This window comes from Haliaeetus leucocephalus, unplaced genomic scaffold (assembly GCF_000737465.1).
Source record: "Haliaeetus leucocephalus isolate CR32 unplaced genomic scaffold, Haliaeetus_leucocephalus-4.0 Scaffold1, whole genome shotgun sequence".
Taxonomy (NCBI): Eukaryota; Metazoa; Chordata; class Aves; order Accipitriformes; family Accipitridae; genus Haliaeetus; species Haliaeetus leucocephalus.
This window is the reverse complement of record NW_010972437.1, coordinates 24098217-24120072: the sequence shown is the minus strand read 5'-3', so window position 1 is coordinate 24120072 and position 21856 is coordinate 24098217. Positions and strand designations below refer to the sequence as shown.

Here is a 21856-nt window from a genome sequence, read left to right as displayed (position 1 = left end):
CTGTGGGGACTGGGGGTAGGTGCGGGTAGCAGGCTGCACTGGAGGGGCTTCGGGGCCAGAGGGGCAAAGGAAGATGCAGACAAAACACCCCACGGTTCGGGCTCGGCGCCCTGAGCAGGTCCACATGGCAGGGCGCAGAGGGACGAGGCCGCTTGTTTCCCGTGCCAGCAGAGAAGCAGCCAACAGTTTTTGCTGTCCGTAAGCCACCAGTGTTTCCTGGTTCAGTGCAAGGTAAAAGTTTAGGACAACCCTAAGCTCAGGAATGACTTGAGTAATACTTCTGGTCTCTCCCACCCGCCTACATACAAGGGCATCCACCCTCTTGAATATATGAGATTAGCACACGAGACTGGCATGTCTTATTCTTAAAACAGCAGATCAAACAAAAGCAGGTGAAGGAAGGGGAGAGGTGTTTAACACACAGAGCTGTTTTACTTCACATTCAGAAACATGTATAACCTGCCAGTGTTGCTGGCAGTGGAGTTTGCCAGAGGAGACCAGCTCCGCAGACATTAGAGGTGGCTTTGTGGGGGATACACCAATGGGTTGCTCAACCTTCTTGTGCATGTCCGATAATGATGGCATAACCTGTGTTTATTTCACAGAAAGACTTTACTGGCAGTTGTGGCAGGATCCAGGGTCACCCAGACCTTTGAAGTGAGAGAAATGACACCTTTGCCTGAAAAGGAGGAACTGAAAACCACTGTGGGCCATCCAATTTCTAATGGGCTCAAGCAGCGCATTTTACTAGAGCACAAAGCAGAACAAACACACTGTTCAGCTAGAGAACTTGGGCAGGTGAGGCAAAATTAAAAATAAGAGGGTTTGGGAAAACCAGGTCCTGCCCACAGAGACCTTTTCTTCCATCTTGGTCTCTATCTAGCAATTTTCATAGGCTTCATGAGATGCAATGTCAAAAAGCCTCTGTCTCCCGCCTATTTTCCCTGTGTCATAGCTGTGTTACCTGCTCCATGGCCTTCTGGGCTATTTCTCACTTCAAGATCTGCTGTGGGCTCCCTGCTCCAGCCTGACCATCCCTGCTTCCAAATGTCCCCCCAGCACGAACATGCTTCCTCTCAAGAAAGGAGGGCTGCCATCCAGATGAAGTCAAACACCTGCTGGCTGTCCTGCCTGCTCCCTCTTCTCTTGCCACCACTTTTGTGAGCCTGTAACACACATAAGATAGCAGCAAACAAAATAGCCATAATCACTGCCAGAAGGCCCAGGGTCAGTCCTGTTTCTTTGATGACAAAGATGTAGGTATTGTCTGTTGCTTTTTAACCTGTTGAGCAGTAAGAAGTGCTTTGGCATAAAATTTTGCTTATAAGGAAAGAACAGTTGGAGTCTGAGTTATAAAGCTTGTCTGTACTGGTAATTTATTGCAAAGGAAAGTGAGCATGTGAATCCCAGCTACTCTGCTCCAAGTGCATAATTAGCATGCCTTGGGATAGGATAGCTTCTTCCACTTTAAGAACAGATTATACAGCACCCTCCATCTAATTTGCATTGAAGGTGTCAGTATGGAGAGCTGGCAGGGGATAGCTGGTGTGCTCTCAGTTCCCATGTCAGCTTATTTAGCAGTAACTTCCTTGTGTCAACAGGTCTCAAGAATTTATGACTTAAAGGAAGAACACGGCAGGTCCAGAAATCTCCTCCCAGCCTGAGGAGGAAGAAAAAACACAGCTTGGATCTATCATTTGCTGCTTGCCACCATGACGTCAGCTCAGGGCTGAACTCTCTACCTGTGGCTGGGACCTTAAATAGGCTGACACCAGAAGAGAAAAGCACTTTCTCTTAGGTTTAACAGCAAGTAGCAGCAGCAACAGAAGCGGCAATGAGACGCTGTGTATTCCTCGCTGTGGTGCCCATCCTGATGTTGAGCCTTTCGGAAGGTAAGAAACACTATCTTCTGTTTTGGGATTTATCAGGGCAGCTATTCTGTGGCAGTGAATGGATCACTTAGTACTTTCAGCAGCTGCTGAGAGGCTGGAGGTCAGTGGCGATACACAACTCAGCATGTCTAGATTTTGGTTACTTAATGATGAAAAATGTTACTGCAAGCCAACCGTTTTCCTTGTTCACAGAACAATGCAAAATCACTGGTGCTTGTGATTAACTTAATTTAGCCTATTCCAAGAGCAGTTTTGGGGACCTGCATGCTAAACCCAGGTAATTCAAGCTCTATTACAGTCATAACAAAAGGTGCGACTGTTCCACCCCAGTACCCAGGGAAAGGAGTGCTGCCGCTGGCTTTCCGGCCAGAGGCTCCTTAACCAATCAGTCTGGAAAGCAGTGCCGCCTGAGCTGGCTCACAGACCATTTGTTCCCTCCTGTTGAAATTAATGGGAACTTCACCACCAACTTGGGTGGCAGAGAGTTGCACCGTGGTCTATTCAAACTGAAGAGCAGGTGTCATTCCTGAAGCCACTTACTACTTTTTCTCCATTGTGACAAATTCGGTAGTTGTGGGCCAGAGCCTCTGCCCAAACTTTCCTGTCCCTGATACTCAGTGACAGATACAAGGGAGCGAAGGCTTTGGCAGAAGTAGAGTTAAGGCAACTATATGAAGAGTTTTGTGGCAACTTGAAGCTGTGGGAGGACGGAAACTCCCAGCTAATAATGGAGATAAAGTTACAGAGATATGAGCCAAATTAAGACCTTCACTGACGCTGTTGAGCTTGCAACTGGTGACAGATGGTTGTGGGTCTCTGTTGACTACCGTGAGTGAACATACACATTTCCAGCAACACCTACAACATGTTACAGACCAATTTTTAGCTATAAATTTTAAGCATAGAAGTCTTCAAGATTGTCAGTTAGTTAGTTTTCTGTTTGGAGGCTTGTGGGTAACAGCAAGATGCGAAAAATCTTGACACAAGAGCTACGGAAAGCAACATGAGTCTTTCACTTACTTGAACAGACTTTGCATCAAGATGGGCCTGCCCAGAAACCTTTTTCATTCTAAGTAAATATTGTAAAAGGTTTGCAGGATGTGTCTGTTTGAATAGTACTGGCAAAGGCCCTGCCCTGCTCAGCAGCCAGATGTCTCTGTTATTCCATAACCTCAGTCGTAACATCCATTTCTTTATCTCCATAATAAACACCTAAGTCTATTAGCACATTCTGTTTCCTTACACAGAAGGCTAGGCCTAGGCAGACAGAGCCATAAAATAGCCACCTTTACTCAGGTTACCTCTGACAAGCCTGTCAGCCATGTTCAATTGCAGCTCATGTGCTCTGCTGTCACCACAGACACAATTCTTCCTGAGTCCAAAGGATACTCCTGGATGACTGTTAGCCAGAGCCTCTACAAGGCTAACAGTTGTTGTAGACTAAGGACTAGCTCTGTAAGCGGTTACTGCCCCAACATCCATTTTGAGAAGGCAGTCTAAACAATGCTCCAAAACCATGGCCTGTGGCCAGCACAGATTCATGTTATCATGGTTATAGGAAAAATGTACATTTCTTTACATTGACTGGGAAGCAAATAATGCTGCCTATAGGACTTGATGACCAGTGGAGGTAGAAGACTTGGCAGAGAACTGGCACAATTGCTTATGTTTCCCCTTCACCTATAGGAGACTAACGGATTACTTCAAGCATTGTGTTTTTGATGTGCCTTTTCTGTGTCAGCTTTATTGATCAGAAGAAAAAATTGTGTAAAATTTGCCTCACTTTGGATTTTCAAAGCTCTACAAAGCGTTTGAAAAGTGGAGTCTATTTTTCAAATGTCTGTTGAGATTTGCAATATTTTTTTAATATACCAGCTATAAGAGAGTGTTAGTTCCAAGGATTTTAGCCACAAATACGTTAGTCATCCAGCTGCATGCTGTTAATGACTTAGATTAAATTATGATTGCAGCTGCATTAACTCAGAGTAAATACATTTATTCCTGACTCATGTATTAACCATTTCAGATTAAAGTTAGATCATATGATCCAAACGGGCCATTTGTCAGTATCACATATTTATCAGCAAGGCTGTTTTATTATTTGTTCTCATTACTTCTAGCCAAAAAAAAAAAAAAATCCAAACATTCTTTACATCAAGAGTTAAGAATGACACAGTTTAAATACAAAATAAACATCATAAAAATAAATAAATAAAATACTTTGGAAGAGTAAACACAGCAACAAGTAATGCTGAAAGCAGAATGTGAGGAAAATATTTTTCAACTATTGTCTGGTATCAGCCAGGTTTCTCTCTATTCAGAAAGAATTATAACAAGGAAGGAAAAGAATGAGAGAAATAATATATACCGTCATAACTGCATGGAAGTGTAGTCCTGGAAAGAGGGTCTTGATACCACTGATGATAATTTAGCAAAATATGCATTCTTTGAATAAAAATACTCTGCTTTCAATGTCCACTTGAGTTTGTTACAGCATAGGAGAAGGTGTTAGCAAAGGCAGTCATTCTTCCACTGCTGCTCTGAAAGAGTCCATATAGAGTTTTTAATGCTGCCTCTCCTGAGAGCATCTTCCATATTTGCAAAGTATCTATATATGTATATCTTGCAGCAAATGTATTTTCTGTGGATTTAGCTGAGGTCTAGAGCAGAATCTCAAGAGCCACTGTGATAAAGTTAACTGCGGAGTGCAATGTCATGTAAATCTAATTAAAAACAGTGCAACTACTGAAAATGCATAATGGTAAAGGCACTGCTTGTTTAAGGGATGAAAAAAGCGAATTGACATACAAAGAGAAGGAGGGAACACTGGCACTAGGTCACAGCTCAGCTAGCTCTCAGGCTAAAGTATATGAGAGAATGAGATTCCCCTGACCCTGCTCTGGCAGCCAGCACTGGCCGTGTGGTCCTGCCTTGGGAAGGCGGAGGGAGCTGTATTGCAGGGAGACATGCATATGCTGGCAATTGAGCACGCCACAATCGCCTAGAGAATAAAGGCAGGAAGGGTACAAAAATGCTGTTGGTGTGAAGGAGCCAAATGCCAAGGGGAGGGAGAAGGACTACGAAGGAAGAAATGACACCAATGAGCCATCATGGCCAGGGAGAGCCCAAAGTCAGGACATGGCTGCCCGGGGCTGTGGCTGCTCAGCCCCACGCAAGTCCCCCACTCTACCTGCTCAGAGTTGTCCTGCGCACACAGAGTTCCCCAAGACTTTTCCAACACACAACACTAAGCTGTGCTACCGTCTCCTTTTCCTTTCATCAGGAAACAGCACTGGAAATACTACTACCACACCTGTGATGACAACAGCTTCAGGTAAGGAGCAAAGGGCCTCAGTCATCCCTTTCCGAGGATAGATTGGAGTAACTCAGTCCGAGGGAGCTCTGCAGGCCCCACAGGCAGGGGCAAGACCCCCTTCCCATTTTCCTCCGGGTTCCTCTCCCAGGGGAGACAAAGGTGCCTAGATCAAGGCTGGGAACGCTCTCCACTCCTCCCTCTTTCCTTGTTGGCCTTTGCTGCAACAGGGAAAGTGTTGGGGAAGATTAGAAGAGAGAGGCTGCTCTTTTCCTGCTTGGTGCCTTAGCCTCCTGCACCAGTCCCGAGTGCAAGAGGATCCCTGCAGAGGAGGTGCCCAGGGCAAGCCCATGACTGGGACCTCCAGGGAGTTGTTCCTGTGGCTGCTTGGAGCACGGGCAGGGGGGGAGCCGGGGCACAAACCAGCATGGGGCTGAGTGCCTGGGGTCACGGCCAGGGAGCATGGAGAGTTCCATCCCAGCAATCCTCCAAGCTCTGCCAAAGTCCGACCCCAGTGGGACTTTCCAGGGGAGATAATAAATAGCTCCCATTTATGCTGTGACATCTCTCCACTCTTCCCTGCTGGCTTTTGCTGGAAGGGGAGAATTTTGGAGATGTTGTTGCAGGCTTTCTGATTGGGATTCCTTACTCCAGAAAAAGTATTCGTCTTCAGGAGGAGCTCTGGAAACATAACATCTGGAGATGAGCCCTCTAGGCAATGAAAGTTCATTAAGTTTTTTCCTTTCCACTTTTGGGGAGATGAAAGAGAGTTACTTTGTTTTTCCACGTTGCGCAGAAACTCTCTGCCTCATCTATGAGAACATACCTATGAATTTAAGTAATGAAAGCAGGCAGGGTGAAAAGCAGAATTTGGTGACCTATAAGAAAATTGTAATTACTATCTGATATATAATGTATATTGAAATATAACTTTTGATTACTTATAAACTAATGAAATATGTATAGATATGAAATACATACTCTAAAATCCTTTCTGAATATATAGCTACTCAGAGAAATTATAACTGTGGCCATTTTAGGCAAAGGGCATACCCTACAAAAAAGACAACTGTTGACAGCTGTAAGCTCTGCAACAAATTCCTTACCTCAATAGATATCAGAGTATGCTGCTATGTATACTATAATGATTAATTTGCGAGCCTTTGTTTTATTAATGTGTCTGTGTTAAAAGAGCCTACCATGATACTGTATTATAATAATGCAAGTACATACAAGTGCAGTATTAAAGATGCACAGGTTATTGTAGTTTGCCTTTTTCTAACTTAATCACTGATTTTGGGAACCCTCAATATACTTTGTTTGTTTTGGTTTTAGTTGTATTAAGTAGAGTTCCATTGCGAATGCTCAGTATGACAGATAATGAATTTCAGCATTACTCTGTGTCCTCACTGTGATATCCTGCTGGACTCTGTAGGGAAAACAGTTACTATACAGACATTAAGCAAACAAGACATAGCCATGGGCTCTTTAAATGCATCTCTGCTCTATAAAACATACCTGGTAGTTTCCTTTAGTAGAAGTATATATGAACTATTTAATATATGAACTACTTTATATATGAACTGGTTATTGCAATTTCATAGAAATCCTGACGTCACTATCTTTCATCTTTGTATCAGGGGACTTGTGCAACCCAGACTCTTGTGGAGAAAAATTGGCTAAATGTGTTGCTTTATATAGCACTTTTACTTGCCTGTGCCAATATGGATTCTACTATAGAAACAAGGATTGTCACAAAGGTGAGTTACAGAAGGGCAATCTATATTTTTAGTTCGTAGATAACTGCTCAGGTGAATTTTTCTTCCCATATCCCTTGTTCTCATAACTGAAAACATAATCAGTCTGGGAAAGTTACTGCTGAATAATGCCTTGCTTTGCAGACAGCCACTGCTACAATGACCTAGATTGTTATCTCACAAAAAAGTAACAGCCAAAGAGATTTATGTGCTAGGGAAAGAAGGTGAGTTCTCTGTCAGGGGTACTGGAGATTAAAATGAGTCAAAAGCAGAAAAAAATGCAAGCGTAAACCTGACATCAATATCAGTGGCCAGGATTTTAAAAAGCCCAAACTCATGAAGACCTATGAACAACCGGCTTGATTTTCCCTATTGCTGAACACTCATCACAGTCCTGCTGAAACGCATCTCTGAGATACCGCTGAAGGCCAAGCATGTGACCAATGAGGCTTCTTATTTTAAGTGGCAACAAGCAGGATTCTCAAATTTACTTGTGAGCCCAAAGAAGCAGGTAGACACTGAATTGCTTTTTCAGATACGGTGAACCACGTTAGTTGCTTAGTGGCTGCAACTTTGGAGTCCTTAATATAGGTATTTTCTCACTAAATGCTGTAACACCTCAGATGGAGTCTTTTGTTAGCTTCAGGCCATGCTTACAGTTTGATGTTTTTCAGTTTCATAGTTTGGCCAGTTTGGTTGAGCCCAGGATCCTGCCTGCTTCTCAGGTAGCCAGAGTACATCCCCCATTGTAACTGGATTGATTGAGCAAATATTTGTTTGCTACTGATTCCTCCAGTATATGAAAAATAGCACTGATTGATTTCTGCATTGTATTTCCCTATCTCTGAAAGCTGGAGAACTCTAAGGTGAAACCCGACTCAGTTGAATGCTTTCTAATTAATTAATATTCTCTGTTCTCATTCCAGGGAAAATATACCCAGGGGTCATTAAACTGAAAGGATTTTACAGTGATAGCGTTCAAACTGTAAATTCCATGCAGTATGAAGAGGTGTTCCAAAATACAACAAAGTTTGTGAGTGACGATGTTTTGGTTTTTTTCTGTTTATTTAAGGCTATCCTGAATGTCATGCAGACAGAGGGGATACATGCTGCCTTTAATGTGGTTTCACTTGAGAAATCTACTTCTTTCAGCGAATGCTTCACAATAGTTTAGACCTATTCATAAAAGACTTGATTTTTGCCCTCAGATGAGTACATGCATGGCTCTTGCTGAAGTGATGTACCTGAAATAAGGAATATATGCATTTTTAGTGCCAATTCTATTCTGGGAAGTTCTCACATAAATTGCTCTGTATCTTTCACCATTCCCTCTCCAGAAACCATGGGGCTGAGTGAAGTTTTCCAACCCGTTTAGTTTCTGATCTCTGCTGTTTGCTAGGGGCTCAGTAATACTCGGTGGTATGAGTAAAAATTAACATTTTTATTTTTTTTTTTTAATGAAAACTATTGTTTCCACACAGCACAAACTTTTCAGGATGGCTGTCCAGCTGTGTCTAAATACCTAAATAATAAGCCTCTTCCATAAGCATACCAGGATTAGTATTTTAATGCTATTACTGAAATGGATATTACACATTTTGAGCATTCTATGATTATAGATAAAAATCTGGTAAAGGATTTGCTGGAGAAATAAGACGAACAGTTTAATTTTTACTGTCATGTTGAAACAAGTGGATTTGCTTATGTTGGTTTCTGAAAGTAAGGAAGAAGAGGTATGCAACTCTACCAGACAGCTGATCAAAATATATTCACCAAATATTAATCAGAATTCATAAAAAATGGTTATCAAATTCTTCATGTTATTATATTGCTTCCTATGAATGTTTTATCAGAAAATAACCCAAAATTACCTCTCCAGAATGTTAAAAAATATTTTCCTCTATTTTTTTGTCCAACGTCTTTTCATGACATGGCTATAGAAGGGCATGATATGCAGCACTAGAATAGATATGCAATAGCATGCAAAAGTGAAAATTGCATAGAAAACAATATTTATTACAAAGAATGATAGTTTATCTTTCATTTCAGTTGACTTAGACATCTCATCCTTTTCTCACGGTGACGCCTGCTTGTGTGGCAGTTGGAGGCAGCTGCCTCCACCAGTTGTTCCCTGCTTCACACAGGCTGAGGGAGAGCAGTGACTTTTCTACTGACCTCATCCAGGCCCCAGTGCTTTCAGGAGTGCTGTGCTTCTCCCCACAAGATCAACCCCTGATGATCCTACTTCACTGCATCTTAGGGACATATGACATCTGTAAGGATGCCTAATTCTCCCTCTTCCCTCTAGTTACACATAGGTCGGTGTCACGAAAGGAGAGGTTTAGATCACTTAAAGAATCACCATCAAAGATATTAGCAAAAGTGATTTTCTTAATGTGACTTTGTAAAAGTGCGACATTACAAAGTTTGACAGCAAGGTTTACTCTATTACTTAGTACATGGGAGAAACATACAAAGTAAAATAAAATTAGAATTGAGTTAGAATGATTTACACAGAGAGCGGAGATGCAGAAGGGTAAGGGAGACCATCCCATTGAATCATGAGGTTCAGAATGGGCCCACTTGCTTTCTAAACTCCTGATGGAGCTTAGGTGCAGCTAGATCCAACTTGGACAACGGTTTATGCCTAGTAGAAGGGATACAAAGTGTAAGGAAAAACTCCCATTAAATTACTATGCCAGTTTGTCAGGGAATGAGTGATTATGGATCCTACATTACTTTGAGGTAGCAGCAGTTTAAGATTTATTAACACTATTACAGTAAATCACAAGATTAGGTTATATGATTTTTAACAATACTTATCAGTATATAATATCTGCCAATTATCAGAGTGATTTAATAAAGTTTGTTATCAGCACTACAAAGTTTCCTAAATCAAATTGCACGCACACACAAACACACACACAGATATAGAGGTTAACCTATAATCAAGATTTTTCTCTCTTGGCCAATTATAGTAAATTATTAGTACCAAATGATCTTTAAAACCTCAGGAAATCTAATTGTAGTGAATCAGTCACCATTTTCCTTCATCGACATTTGTCAGCAGACGATATTTGACCCCTTCTTTGTCAGCATCTATCAGCAGACAATCATAGAAATCCTTGCAAATTCTACTCTTTGAAATCCTCACGACATCTACTACTTAAAATCCTCTGGAAATATACTTTTAAAAATCCTTGTGAAATCTACCCTGAGAGGCATCCCAACTCAGAGGGAGATACTGAGTCGCAGCCTGCAGTGATCCCAGAGAGCTCAAAGGGTCTCACTTACGATCACTGTTTACAGGGTTGCGAGATGATTGACTTTGGTCAGTGTATTTCCATTCTGGCCACAATTCTTGTCAGGCAATTCTGGCACCCTCCAAGGCGGGCCATGATCGAAGCAGCAGGAGTTTCAGGTACAGTTCTAGGCAACAGGAGTTTCAGGTATGATTAGGGAGTGCCTAATCATCCTGATTCACTGTACCATAGGCAGGGTAAGAAAGTACCAGATTGTCCCAAGTCACTGCAAAAGAACACAATGTTGGTTGGTTCTGACATTGCAATGTGGCCTGGGGAGTGCTGCACCACCACAGCTGGTACCGCAGAGACGCCCTTCTAAGCGATGAGTCTACAAGGGAGTATCTGTAGCTATCCAGCCAGTCAACCCTAATGCACTGCCTGACATCCATTCAACTCTTGTCTCTCCATTCCTCCACTGCTCTCCCATATTCCCTGTTCTGCAGCACCACCCCACTGCTCCTCTTCTGCAATATCTTGCACGGTGGATGTGACAAATCAGCTTGCTTTATTTGTGCCTATAGTAGCATGTTCTGGATTAAAACTTTACAGCTGAAGCCTCAGTGGTTCATATGCTTTTGGTCTATGTTTCTGCTTGCCTTTAACTCCAATTCATTTCTCTTTTATAGTTTAAGGATGCCTTCAAATATTTAGCAGGCTTTGAACAGACTGTCATCGTGGAAATTCAGTAAGTTTGTCAGTTTGGTTTTTGCACAGTACATGCTTCCCACACACCCCATTTTAATCTGTTTCCCATGGAGTATTCAGTCTAAGAAAGGATATGGGATGAGTTCAGTTCAGTATGCCTCCTGCTAATGGAGGACATTCTTTTCGTATTTTTAAAGACATTTTTACCCCCTGGATTTCCAATATGTCTGTGAATTTGGATGGCTGAGAGAGCTCCACAGTGCATGTCCCACTTTTAGCACTGCGTAGGATATAGCACTGTGCTATAACTAGCAGTTCCTATGATATCTGACATGTCTCTGAAATTGTAACAGTTAACTCAGAGGTTCCTGTGAACAGGTCTAACCTGGAGTCCCAGTTTAATTTAAGAAACACTCTCATTATAGAAGGCCACTGCATCTCATTGTGCATTTGCTGGTCTCTCCTGGTGGCAGGCTGAGCAAAGATGTTATTGAATGGGCTATGGTGACTGTAGCTGCAGGCATAGGTCCTTTGCTGATCTAGGCAGACACTGTAAGATATCCCTCTCTTCCCATCCACATCTGTTACGTTACTGTCCCCAGAGCTCTGCCAGCTTCTCTGTGAGTGCTCCCTAACCCACATCAAGCAAAACCTGGCATGCTAGCAGACACAGCAGTGTAAACCCTTTCAGCAAACCCCATGGATTAAGCACTTAAGCAGACTGTTGTTCTAGCAGAGTTGTGAGGGCAGTAACTTCCAGCAGAGCGGTTGTGACAAACACATGGGACACAGTAACATCTTAAGGCACTACCGCAATCTAGCACTTAAAGGTATTTGTGTGCATATCCCAGCAACACGAAGTTCAGCTGAGGAACAAGGTAGTCACTGCTGTTCTCCACCTCACCCCAGGGAGATTGCTGTCCAGCTGAACCCAACCCAGCCAGGATGCAGTTAGCATAGATACCTCTACATTGCAAACAGACCCTTCTGAATTCGTTGTGGTCATACCATGAATTATCCTCACCATGCTTCAGGATGGGTTCTCCATGTCATGCCTGGATAACACCACAGGCTGATAGGAACATGTAAAAGTTAGGGTCTAACAGATAAGGTCCTCCACACTGCAGATGGCTTGAGGTTAGCCCAGTAAAAAAATACCAGTTACGTGCCAACAGCACACAAAGGAGTGATGTTAGCATTAAATCAAACAGCCTTTGCTTACCAGCTACCTATTCACATCTGGATCTACTGGAAAGATGGCCATTAATGTATTCCTAAGCAAGATTTGAACTAATTTTCAGGTGTCTTAGTAATTACCTACATTGTGGGGTGGCAGAAGCTAGGGGAGAGAGGGAGGTTTGGTAGAAATCTTCTCTTGTCTGTGCATCTAGCTTGTTATCCATATGGATTATATGAGACTTTAAAATGATGCTATCAATCATCTGTACTTTTCAGACCTGTAAAAGAAGGCAGAGCTTCTCTTCCAGTGAGTGTAACAGTGGCAAACCTGTTTATGGAGAACTCAACTGTAAACATTAAGGCAGTTAGTTCTGCAGTAACTAATGCAGTAGAAACTTCACCCTACGTCTCTCAGTACAGAGGTATGTAATTCCTTACTGTGGGAGTAAATAATCAGTAGAAACAGAGGTTCCTATCTTCAACGCTGGTTAGAACATCTCTGTGTGCAGCAAAGCCCATCAGACCACAAGCCTTGTTGATTTTTAGGAGCTGAATGTTCAATCTTGGGTAATTTTGAAGACTCAACCATTCCGTGCTGGGCTTTTTTGTCTTATTAAGGCTTTCTGCTTCCTGTGTAAAGAAGAGAAGGAAAATGCTTATTCCCAAGTAAGCAATGGCATGTTGATTTTAATCTGCTGAGTGTTAAGTGGCTGGAAAAATCAGGACCAAATATATACAGACATATATATTGCTTCTGAGAATAAGTCGGTATTTTACTGGTAAAATGGATGAAACTCTCTTTAGACTTCTTCCATAATTAATTGAAATGAGGCCTCACTGATTAGCTACTGAGCTAAGTGATTAATTGTTCTAAACCAGTAAAGTCTTGCATTACTAAAAGTATAATATTTGGAGAATGATTTTCTAAATAAAATATGGACTTTTTTCTCTTAAAAAAAAAAAGCTCCTATTTTGAAATCAGCTTTTGCAAAAGTTGTAGCTAATAATTAAAGGAGTCCATTTCATGACTGATAGCCTGAGTTTGGTCTCTGAAGGTGACTGTATCCACCTCAGTCATGACATTTCCTGTGTACTGGTCCTAAATGTGAGGGGGAAATAGAGAAACACTACGAGCTCGCAAAGCACAGTGCAATCACATCCCTCCACTGCATGCCACCCACTGAGGTTTGCAAACCATTCCCACCACCAGGACATGGATCTAAAGAGCAACATGCTGGGCAAACAGGATACTAATATTGCTCATGAAATGAGCTGCATGCCCATAAATATTTATATCTGTGTAGCACTGTATGGGATCTGGGCCTCACAGTTCAGCTGTAAGAAAAACTAAGTGAATAGTGCTGGGGGTTTTCTATAGTTTTTTTAAGGTAAGGCAGAAAGTCAGTGTTCAGAATATGAACTTATGGGTAGAATTTCCCTCTTGTGGACTGGAGGACAGGAAGGTTTGGAGGCAGTTGTAGGAGGCTGAGAAACAGAAGGTCAGAAGATGTGATGGAAACAGGACCTCAACTGGTAAAGAGCAAGGGAAAAGAAAGGGCTGGTTCAAATACCTGCAGTATTGATGTCCAAAAAAAGGACTTAGAAGTTTTTTTTCTGAATTGCTAAATAATTGGTTTATGATTTACTGAGCAAGTGCACTGCTTTCTATGAAATGATATTATTAGTACTCAGGTTTGCTTCCTGTTTCTGTTTTAAAGCTACATCCTACTGTGCTGCTTTTAAATGTGATGTTCAGACCACAAACTGCGTAGAAAGTATGTTTCCAAAATGCGTATGCAAAAGTAGTTTCTCAAAGACAGAATGGGATGATCGTTCTTGTTCAGGTAAGAACCTTGTTACTTTATCTATCCCTGAAAGGCTGACCTGGTTATTCCCTGTCTCAGTCCCTTTTTGAAAAGGGCGCTCCACAAATGGGCTAACCTCTAAAAATCAGGGAATGTGTGTCTTTTTAAGAAAGCCACAGAAACACATTCTCATGTTTCACTTTAGATGGTTCCATAATTCTATTCCAGTAGAATAAACTACTAAAGCCTGAATAGGCAACTCTTTAAATGCATTGTTAAACTTTTGGTAAGAATTGAAACCTAAATAGGTAAAGGATGGAACAAATTGGATCCTAGATTCACAGCCTTCCCTGCTAGGACATATTTTGGGAATAAATTCTACATGCTACCTGGAGGCAGCAATGGGGGGATGCTGACAGAAGTGGAAGTCTCATGATGCACTACAACGATCTGTTAAAGCTCTGTCCCTCATTGGTAGTTCTAGGATTGCATTACCTGTATTTAGACAGCTTTTTGTGGGAAGAATGTTTTATGTGATTTTTAGGAACTGTTAGTTGTTGGGGTTTTATTTACGTGTTCATTTTGAATCTTTTAATGAGTACTCTGTTTATATTTTTAGCTATCCTCCATAGCCCTGAGATGTACTGTATTTTCTAGTTATGAGCACTAAAATTTTCACCCTACAGAAAAAGGTCTAAGATATGAGATTTTAAGAAAAACAACAAATATAGCAAATACTCATGATAAAATAATGAAAGCTGGCTATAAAAAAGGACACTGAGATGTGATCTAGTGAAGGCCTTTGTGGCCGCTAACCTGTCTAAAGCTGATCCAGTTTTAGATCAGTTGCAATACAAATCATCTGCTGTGAGACCAAACTGCAGGTTGTGGCTTGCCTATGTAAGATGCAGGCTAGCCAGATTTCCATTCTGATGAAGCTGAATGGTTTTAAACAATGACCATTTACTTCTAATTTTGTGCTTTTGTATTTCAGTTTCTGTTCTACATAGGTATAGCCCTAAAAAAAGCCATTCTGATGCTCTGAAGCACAACAAAGTTGTGTGTTTACAGTGCAATAAAAAAGGGGGCGGGAGGGGGAGATTTTCTCCAATGTTGATTTTTTGGGGGCTATCTTCAATTCACTCTGTATTTTTTCCCTCTGAAAATACAGATTGCAGTAAAGACTGTTCTGCAGAAGAAAACAAGTACTGTGCAAAAGAAAAAGGGACTCCAACATGCAAATGCATGCCTAACTTTGAAAAGAAGAATGACAAATGCGTACCGTGAGTACTCAGCTTTTTCTTGCGTTCCTGTGTTCTGGGCAAAGATAGGGAAGAAGACCATCTAGCATGGGGTCACCCTCTGTCTAGAAGAACAGGCTGCAGCTAGGTGAATCAGAGAGGTGCCTAAGGTGGTTAGCAGGTAGACAAATTCCCATGGTATCACAAGTTATGGCATTTTAACTGCTTGGCATTAGCTGTTGGTGTGCACTCATAATACTTCAGAGGAAGGTCAAGGAGAACCAAGGTCATCTGTGAGTCAGTGAAGAGGATAAACTACTTCACACTTATTTTGTGGGTTGCCCACATAAACATAAACTATTCCTTCAGAGTAATTGAGCCATGAGAACTGGTATGCTGAAGCTTTTAGCAAGCAACAGGCATTAGAGCAAGACTTGCCCCAGATCCCTGGAAAGTTTCCACTGATGTCAGTGGGGACTCTGTTTCCTGATAACTTTCAGACCTATGTTATTTCATCTTGGTTTTCTCTCTGTGGGTATTTCTGTCAGCTCAGGATCAGAACAGAGCAGTGTTGTTTGCTAGTGAAGCTAAGTAAGTGACTGGTTGTGCTCTGCTCCAGTGGATAAGCAGAGGGACCTTACTTCCCATATCCATTAATTCCGCTCTTTTTGTAGTTACTGCTTCTACACACTGAACACTTCTTACTGTAAAGTCAAAATATTTTAAATACAAGAAACTAGTAAGGGAGGAAAATAAAAAGCTACCAGTCCTTATATTGAGGCTTTTGATAGAGTGGGTAGCAATTCCAAGTGGCTCAGAGGTGTAGGGCTTAGTTCTTTGGAGAAATTAGGCCCTTTTAACATTTTTCAGGCTGAGAACCCTGAAACTTTGAGTTTGGTGAGCCCAGCTCACCAATCATTCTGAAAATCTCAGATTGTTTTACTCTAACAATAAAGCTAAAGAATTCAATATTAAGATAGCATTAAAGAGGAAACCTTTAATGAACACACCTTGCAGAGAAACTGCTGATAAAAGGTGGAAATACACTATTGTTTTGTGATCATCTGCTTAATGACATTATACTTCTTTTCTTTTCTTTCTTTCCCCTTTTTTCTTTTTTCCCTCATGTAGTTGTCCAGTGGGCTACTCTGGGGAGAACTGCAATAACAGTAAGTACAAGAATTTCTGATTTTTAATTATAGAATGGAAAAATATCTGGTAATGTTTAATCTGACTGACATAAAAATAACAAGTAGTAGTCTTTAGGGGTGCCACCATCCTGTATTGATAGCAGGAAAATGTTAGGAAAAAACAAGTGAAATTCCATTGTTGCCTGGAAGGAAAAATCCTCCTTGAAACTCATGTTCAGACAGAAAGTAGCATTTTCTCTAATTACCTCTGCATTAAGCCCAGTAGTTTTTAGTCAAAGACAGGTTATTTGACAGAAAAACATTTAGTCCTCATCTGAAGATGTGCAATGCTGAACTCAGCACCACTAACAGATTAGTTTCTCCTGTAATTAATCACTCCCTCTATTAAAACATCAGTGGGTTACTCTCATTTGAAATATTTCTGCTTTAATATCTAACCACTGGTTCTTGTTTGTGCTTTACCTTGCAAGCACTGCATAGTATTTAGTACTGTATACTGGTGAAGAGATGATGGCCTCAACTGTGTTATCCCATAATTGTAATCATCTGGACAAGCTAACCAGCCAGGCCTTCCAAAGCTTTTTCCCTTTCTGAGTCAGTTTTGCAGCTGTTCACTGCACCTTCTCCAGTTTCCACCATCATATAGATTAGGAGAGGACATTCTTCATGCCTGCTAGTGTTTGCATGTGCCTAAACTCGGAACATCTAATACAGTCAAAGGCAGACTTAAAACCAAACAGTTATGGGGTTAAACCACGACAACTTCTCACAACTCCTTTGGCTTTATTTGTGCAAAAGCTATATCCTCATGTGGCCCTTCGGAGTCTCACACTGCTGCATTCTTAAACTTATACATGTTAATATACGTTTAACGTACCTGTGTCTGCCGCAATGAGATCTTCAAGGGTTTTTTTCTGGTTTTGCCTAAAATTTTTGGAGATTGGCTAACGGTAGTTGTAGTGCAGCACAGTGAATCTTGCTAGGTATAAATGTTTGGCAGGAAGGATATTTTTTATCACATGGAACATATTTTTCTGGAGAAAGTTTTGGGAATGTTAAGGCTTTTTTCATAAAGCAAATGAAAATGCTAAATCAGCACAAAATCAACACATTCTGAATTTAAACATGAATTTGAGACATGCTGATAACAAACTCCATTAATAGCCACATCTTCTCCATATAGCACTGAGTGGGTATTGATATAAAAAGTTTGCTGAGCAATAACCAAAGATACTTTACAGATGTGTTTGGCATAACGTTCTTTCAACTAATCATATTCCCTGTTGTCTCGATGTATGGTCCTATGATTAAATGTGCTGGATTGTTCTGCTGGTAATGGCACAGTTGGTGGTTTCATGTTGTGTATCTCCAGTACAGGCATTCAGTGTATTAAATGGCAAACTCATAAATCCAGACTGGGATCTTCAAGTAGGTATCACCAGTAAGGTTGGGTAGCTCAAGAGACTGTCTTACTCTTCACACGCTTGTCTTGAAATTATGTGTTGGAGGACACAATTATCTTTTTTTTTTTCTTACCATGGCTATGCTGAGCTAAGACCAGGTTTTAATAGCAATTCCATTCACAGTTGAAGGAAGATATACAGAATCCATGTCTTCCTCCCTTAGTCATGCTGGTTCTGCAGCAAGATCAGTGAAAATGAATTTTCCTTGCCAAACATTTATTCAGATATAGCATATTTATGCAGTGTTCATAGTGCCACATAATAGACACCTCGGATTGGTGTGCCTTATGTGCCTAGGGCATGACAAGAGCCTATTTGATGCCTAACTACTTATTTTAGCAGCAATACTAGCTTAAGCAACCCCTACACCCTCCCAGTTGTTCCTGTCCCTCAGCTATAACTATGTGAAGCCATTCAGTGCATGAGATTAGGACCCTGAGCTGGGATCAAAATAGCCATCCAGAAGAGATGGTGTTTAATGCAGATCAGTTCCTTAATGTACATCTTTCTGTGTCCACAGACAGTTGTACTGAGACAGCACCAGAAGCCTGGGAATGAATAACATCTTCTTTCATATTTCTTTCATCTTTCTTTCTTTCTTTCTCTTTCTTTCTTTCTATTTCTTTCATATTTTCTTCTTTCTTTCTTTCTTCCTTTCTTCCTTTCTCTCTTTCTCTCTTTCATAGTAAGAGGACAGGGACAGGACTTGGTTTTCAATATTTACCATGAGTTTTCAATTGATGTTTCTTGTTTGTTTGTTTGTTTGTTTGTTTGTTTCCAGATAGTGAACTCATCCTTATAATAGTGGGTACAGTGTTTGGAGCCATTATCCTGAGTTTAGTGATAGCAGTCTCTATTGTTTCAGTAAGGTAAGATTATTTCTTACAATTGAATAGAAGCTGCATTTCTGCATGTACGTAGAGAGCTAAGCAGAAATTTAGTGAGGGGCAGGGCTGTGAATATGGTTGCATGCCTAGTTGGGCAGACAAGTTCATTTAAGTCATGTAGCCATTAGAATTTGGTTTTGCCTGTGTGCTCTTCCCAGAAGTATTTGTTCTCTTGCTGTGAATTCAGAAAGCTTTAGCCAAGTCTTCAGAATACACATCTGACCCACTAATTATAATCCTGCCCTAGCCAGTCCTGATATGGCATCTGGATGAGATGGACAAAGGATGCTAATATCAGAAGACTGTGTGGCCCAAATTCAGACCCTCTGCAGCTTTCCCTGCTAGCACTTCAGCTCAAGGCCTGGCATGCTCCTTTCAGCTCAATACAGGCAAGCATTTCCAGCCAAGCATCTCTTTAAAGCTTGCTATTCCCAGTGTACTAGCAAATTCCCAATTACAGTTGCACCTCCTCACTTCTCTCCACACAATAAATATAGAAATTCTCAAGCAGCTCCTCTGCCTTTGCTCTCAGCACTGCCCAGGTAAAGATGCCTACAAGACCGCCCATAGCAGGCATAGCTCGCCAGCAGGTGCACAAGCGGGTGCCAAGTGTGTGTGGGGTGTATGGACTTGTGATCACAGAGAATCCAAATGCATCATTTGAGTGTCCAGCTTTCGCTGCAGGCATGAGGGCAACTTTTCTTAATCAGGCCTAATGAATGCCTCATTTCTTCCTCTGAACAGTCAGTTAGAGCTAGTGGTGGTTAAGGAAACTCCTTCACTCTAGGAACTAGTTAAAAGAGGCCAAAGTCCCCCTCTGTCTCTCCTAGCAGCTTAGCCCCACCTGTGATAAGAGACACCAATCTTTGTACCCTATCATTGATAACAAGTGTTTTGCAATAGGTATGCTAGAAAAATCTTGCATGTTGCATGTTTCAGAACAGGACTGAGCATTCAAAATAAGGTGGGAGTGGATAACTCAATAAGTTGGACTTACTCAGTAAGGCACACTAAAATGTCTTTTAAAACTTCTTTTGTTCTTTCATTTCCTCTGAAGAGCCCAACGCAAACAAGATCCAGAGAAGAAAAGACTGATAAAGTCAGGAAATTCCAACCCAGATACCTCTGATGACGGACAGACCACAATGTTCCCCAGAGTCCAGACCACTTCTGGCCATGGAAACCCAGGATATCAGCCAAACAACCCATATGAGATGTGTTCTGCAAATAGACGTCATTTTCCAGAGAGGGATTATGAAGATTTGGTAAGTATTTCACACAGGCCTACGAGAATTGCGTTCCTGAACTGTAGCATTACGGGCTACAGACATTGTTGGAACCTAAACTCCACTCTGTCCATCCTCCCTTGATCTAGAAGGCCAAAGTGGTGCAAAGGCAACCAAACAAGTGTAGATGCAGCTGAAAAAAATTTCCCTGAATACAGAGATCAGCACTCACCTTATGAAGACCTTTCTAAAGCCCCAGTAGTCATCCTTGAGTCACAGGAGGGATATGTGAAAAGCAAGGGTCAAAGCAACAGTTTGGCTGGGCAGTGGTCTGCTGTGTTGTAGGACATTTGTCCGCATTGACCAAACACGTCCTTCAGCACAGGCGCGCATGCAAACATCACAGGCTCTTGTAACCTGTGCTGCTTTTAAGCTGGTTGTAGTGTCAATAGGTGCTGCACTGGCACTTCCCAGTTGCAGCCTCATGCAAGATTCACAGTCAGCTTAAGCTGGCACAGCTGCCCAGTGGGTCGGTGTCCTCCCACCCACTCTGCCAATGCCTAGTTCACAGCAAGACCCTCTGCAGTTGCTGCAGCATTGCAAAGGGGTAAGTGTCAAGTGCCATGAAAAAGCTAGCACAGCTTTTGCATTGATATAGCCCAGGGGAGCCTGTTCAGCAGAGGCATGTCATTAGCTGAAAGGTGTGTTCTGAAAAAACGGCCTGTTTTATCCTTGAACCCTGCAAGGGAGCTGTGGAGGAAGCAGAGGCTTGAGAAGTGCTATGCTGTGATATGATTGATTTGCTGGGTTCTGCATGCATCGAGTAAATAGGAAGCACATTGTCCATTCAAATTGTGTTTAAATGACATTTTAGCTCCACCTCTGCGGTGCAAGAAACTACCCTGTTTAGTGAAGAAAACCTGTTTAGTTGTAATACATTTACATGTTTGCAGAATTGAGGCCTAAACTGTGATATAAGCAACACAGAAACCTGATGTTTAAAAAAACCAAAATCCGCTTTTAAAAAGCTGCCAATTAAGAGTAGAAAAACATCTATTTAGTTAGTTGATTGATCAGATTCACGTAGATTTTGCCATTTCTAACTTTCCAAAGATGTCAACTTCTTGCTGATGAAAATCTGCCTGTTTGGTTGTCCTTGAGGGCTGGTGTGTCACAGAGAGAGGGCTATCATGTGCAGTGTGCTACACGGTGAACTATTTTGAGAAAGGAGCTCTCTGACCCAGGGCTACTCTTTATTTCTTTTCTTTTCTTGTCCAAATTCTGTGTAGTATGAAGCATCACGGGAGTCTGAGGGCTTTAGGATGCAGAGCAGATACTAAGTGACCAGAGTGGTAGAAGGATGGATGTCCATCGCGACCATGGGTCAGACCAAAGAGTTTCACAGCCTCTCAGCAATGCAGTTACTTCAGCAGAAAAGACAACAAAGTCCATAACCCCAGGTTCTCTGAAGATTTCGAAAGGAAGACCCCTGCTTGAAAGAGGTCATGGACAACTCTCTCAAATAAGGGAAAAATGAAGGAAAGAGTATGGAGAAGAAGATGACTTTTAAAAGAACTAACGGACTCCAATAAACATTAGGCTTCTTTCAGGAGGCCAGTACATTGGCAAGAGAGTGAGGGTAGACAAGATACCAGGATTTTAACCCTGCTGTTTTCAGTTCTTCTGGAAGATGGTCCAGGCAATATGCATGATGCTGAAAAAAGTCAGCACCCAGAGCTTTGCCTGTATTTGTGCTCACTCCATTTCAGCTACAGGCAGCCTGCATGGCTTTGAACAGATCAAAACTGTTCTTCATGAGAACCTGACCTGTTTCTCTCTACTGTATCAGATACAGTCTTTTTCCCCTCCTCAACCCCCCAACATTTCCTATCTGAAAGCATTCTGTTTGGATCTCTACTGACATGCATTGTGTGAGACAACGGTACTTGTCTGACCTTTTACGCAGCCTTCCTTCCCAATACAATGACAAGA

At 41.6% G+C, this 21856-nt stretch overlaps 1 protein-coding gene across 1 annotated transcript; it reads left to right on the top strand.

The window, feature by feature from the left end:
- The first annotated feature begins 1834 nt into the window (after window positions 1–1834).
- MUC13 (mucin 13, cell surface associated) lies at window positions 1835–21204 on the top strand. The gene is made up of 10 exons (XM_010569948.1): window positions 1835–1892; window positions 6846–6965; window positions 7889–7995; window positions 10272–10383; window positions 13810–13935; window positions 15068–15179; window positions 16269–16306; window positions 18533–18620; window positions 19696–19903; window positions 21154–21204. The coding sequence occupies exons 1-10, from the start codon at window positions 1835–1837 to the stop codon at window positions 21202–21204; spliced, it is 1020 nt and encodes a 339-aa protein (XP_010568250.1).
- Window positions 21205–21856: the final 652 nt, after the last annotated feature.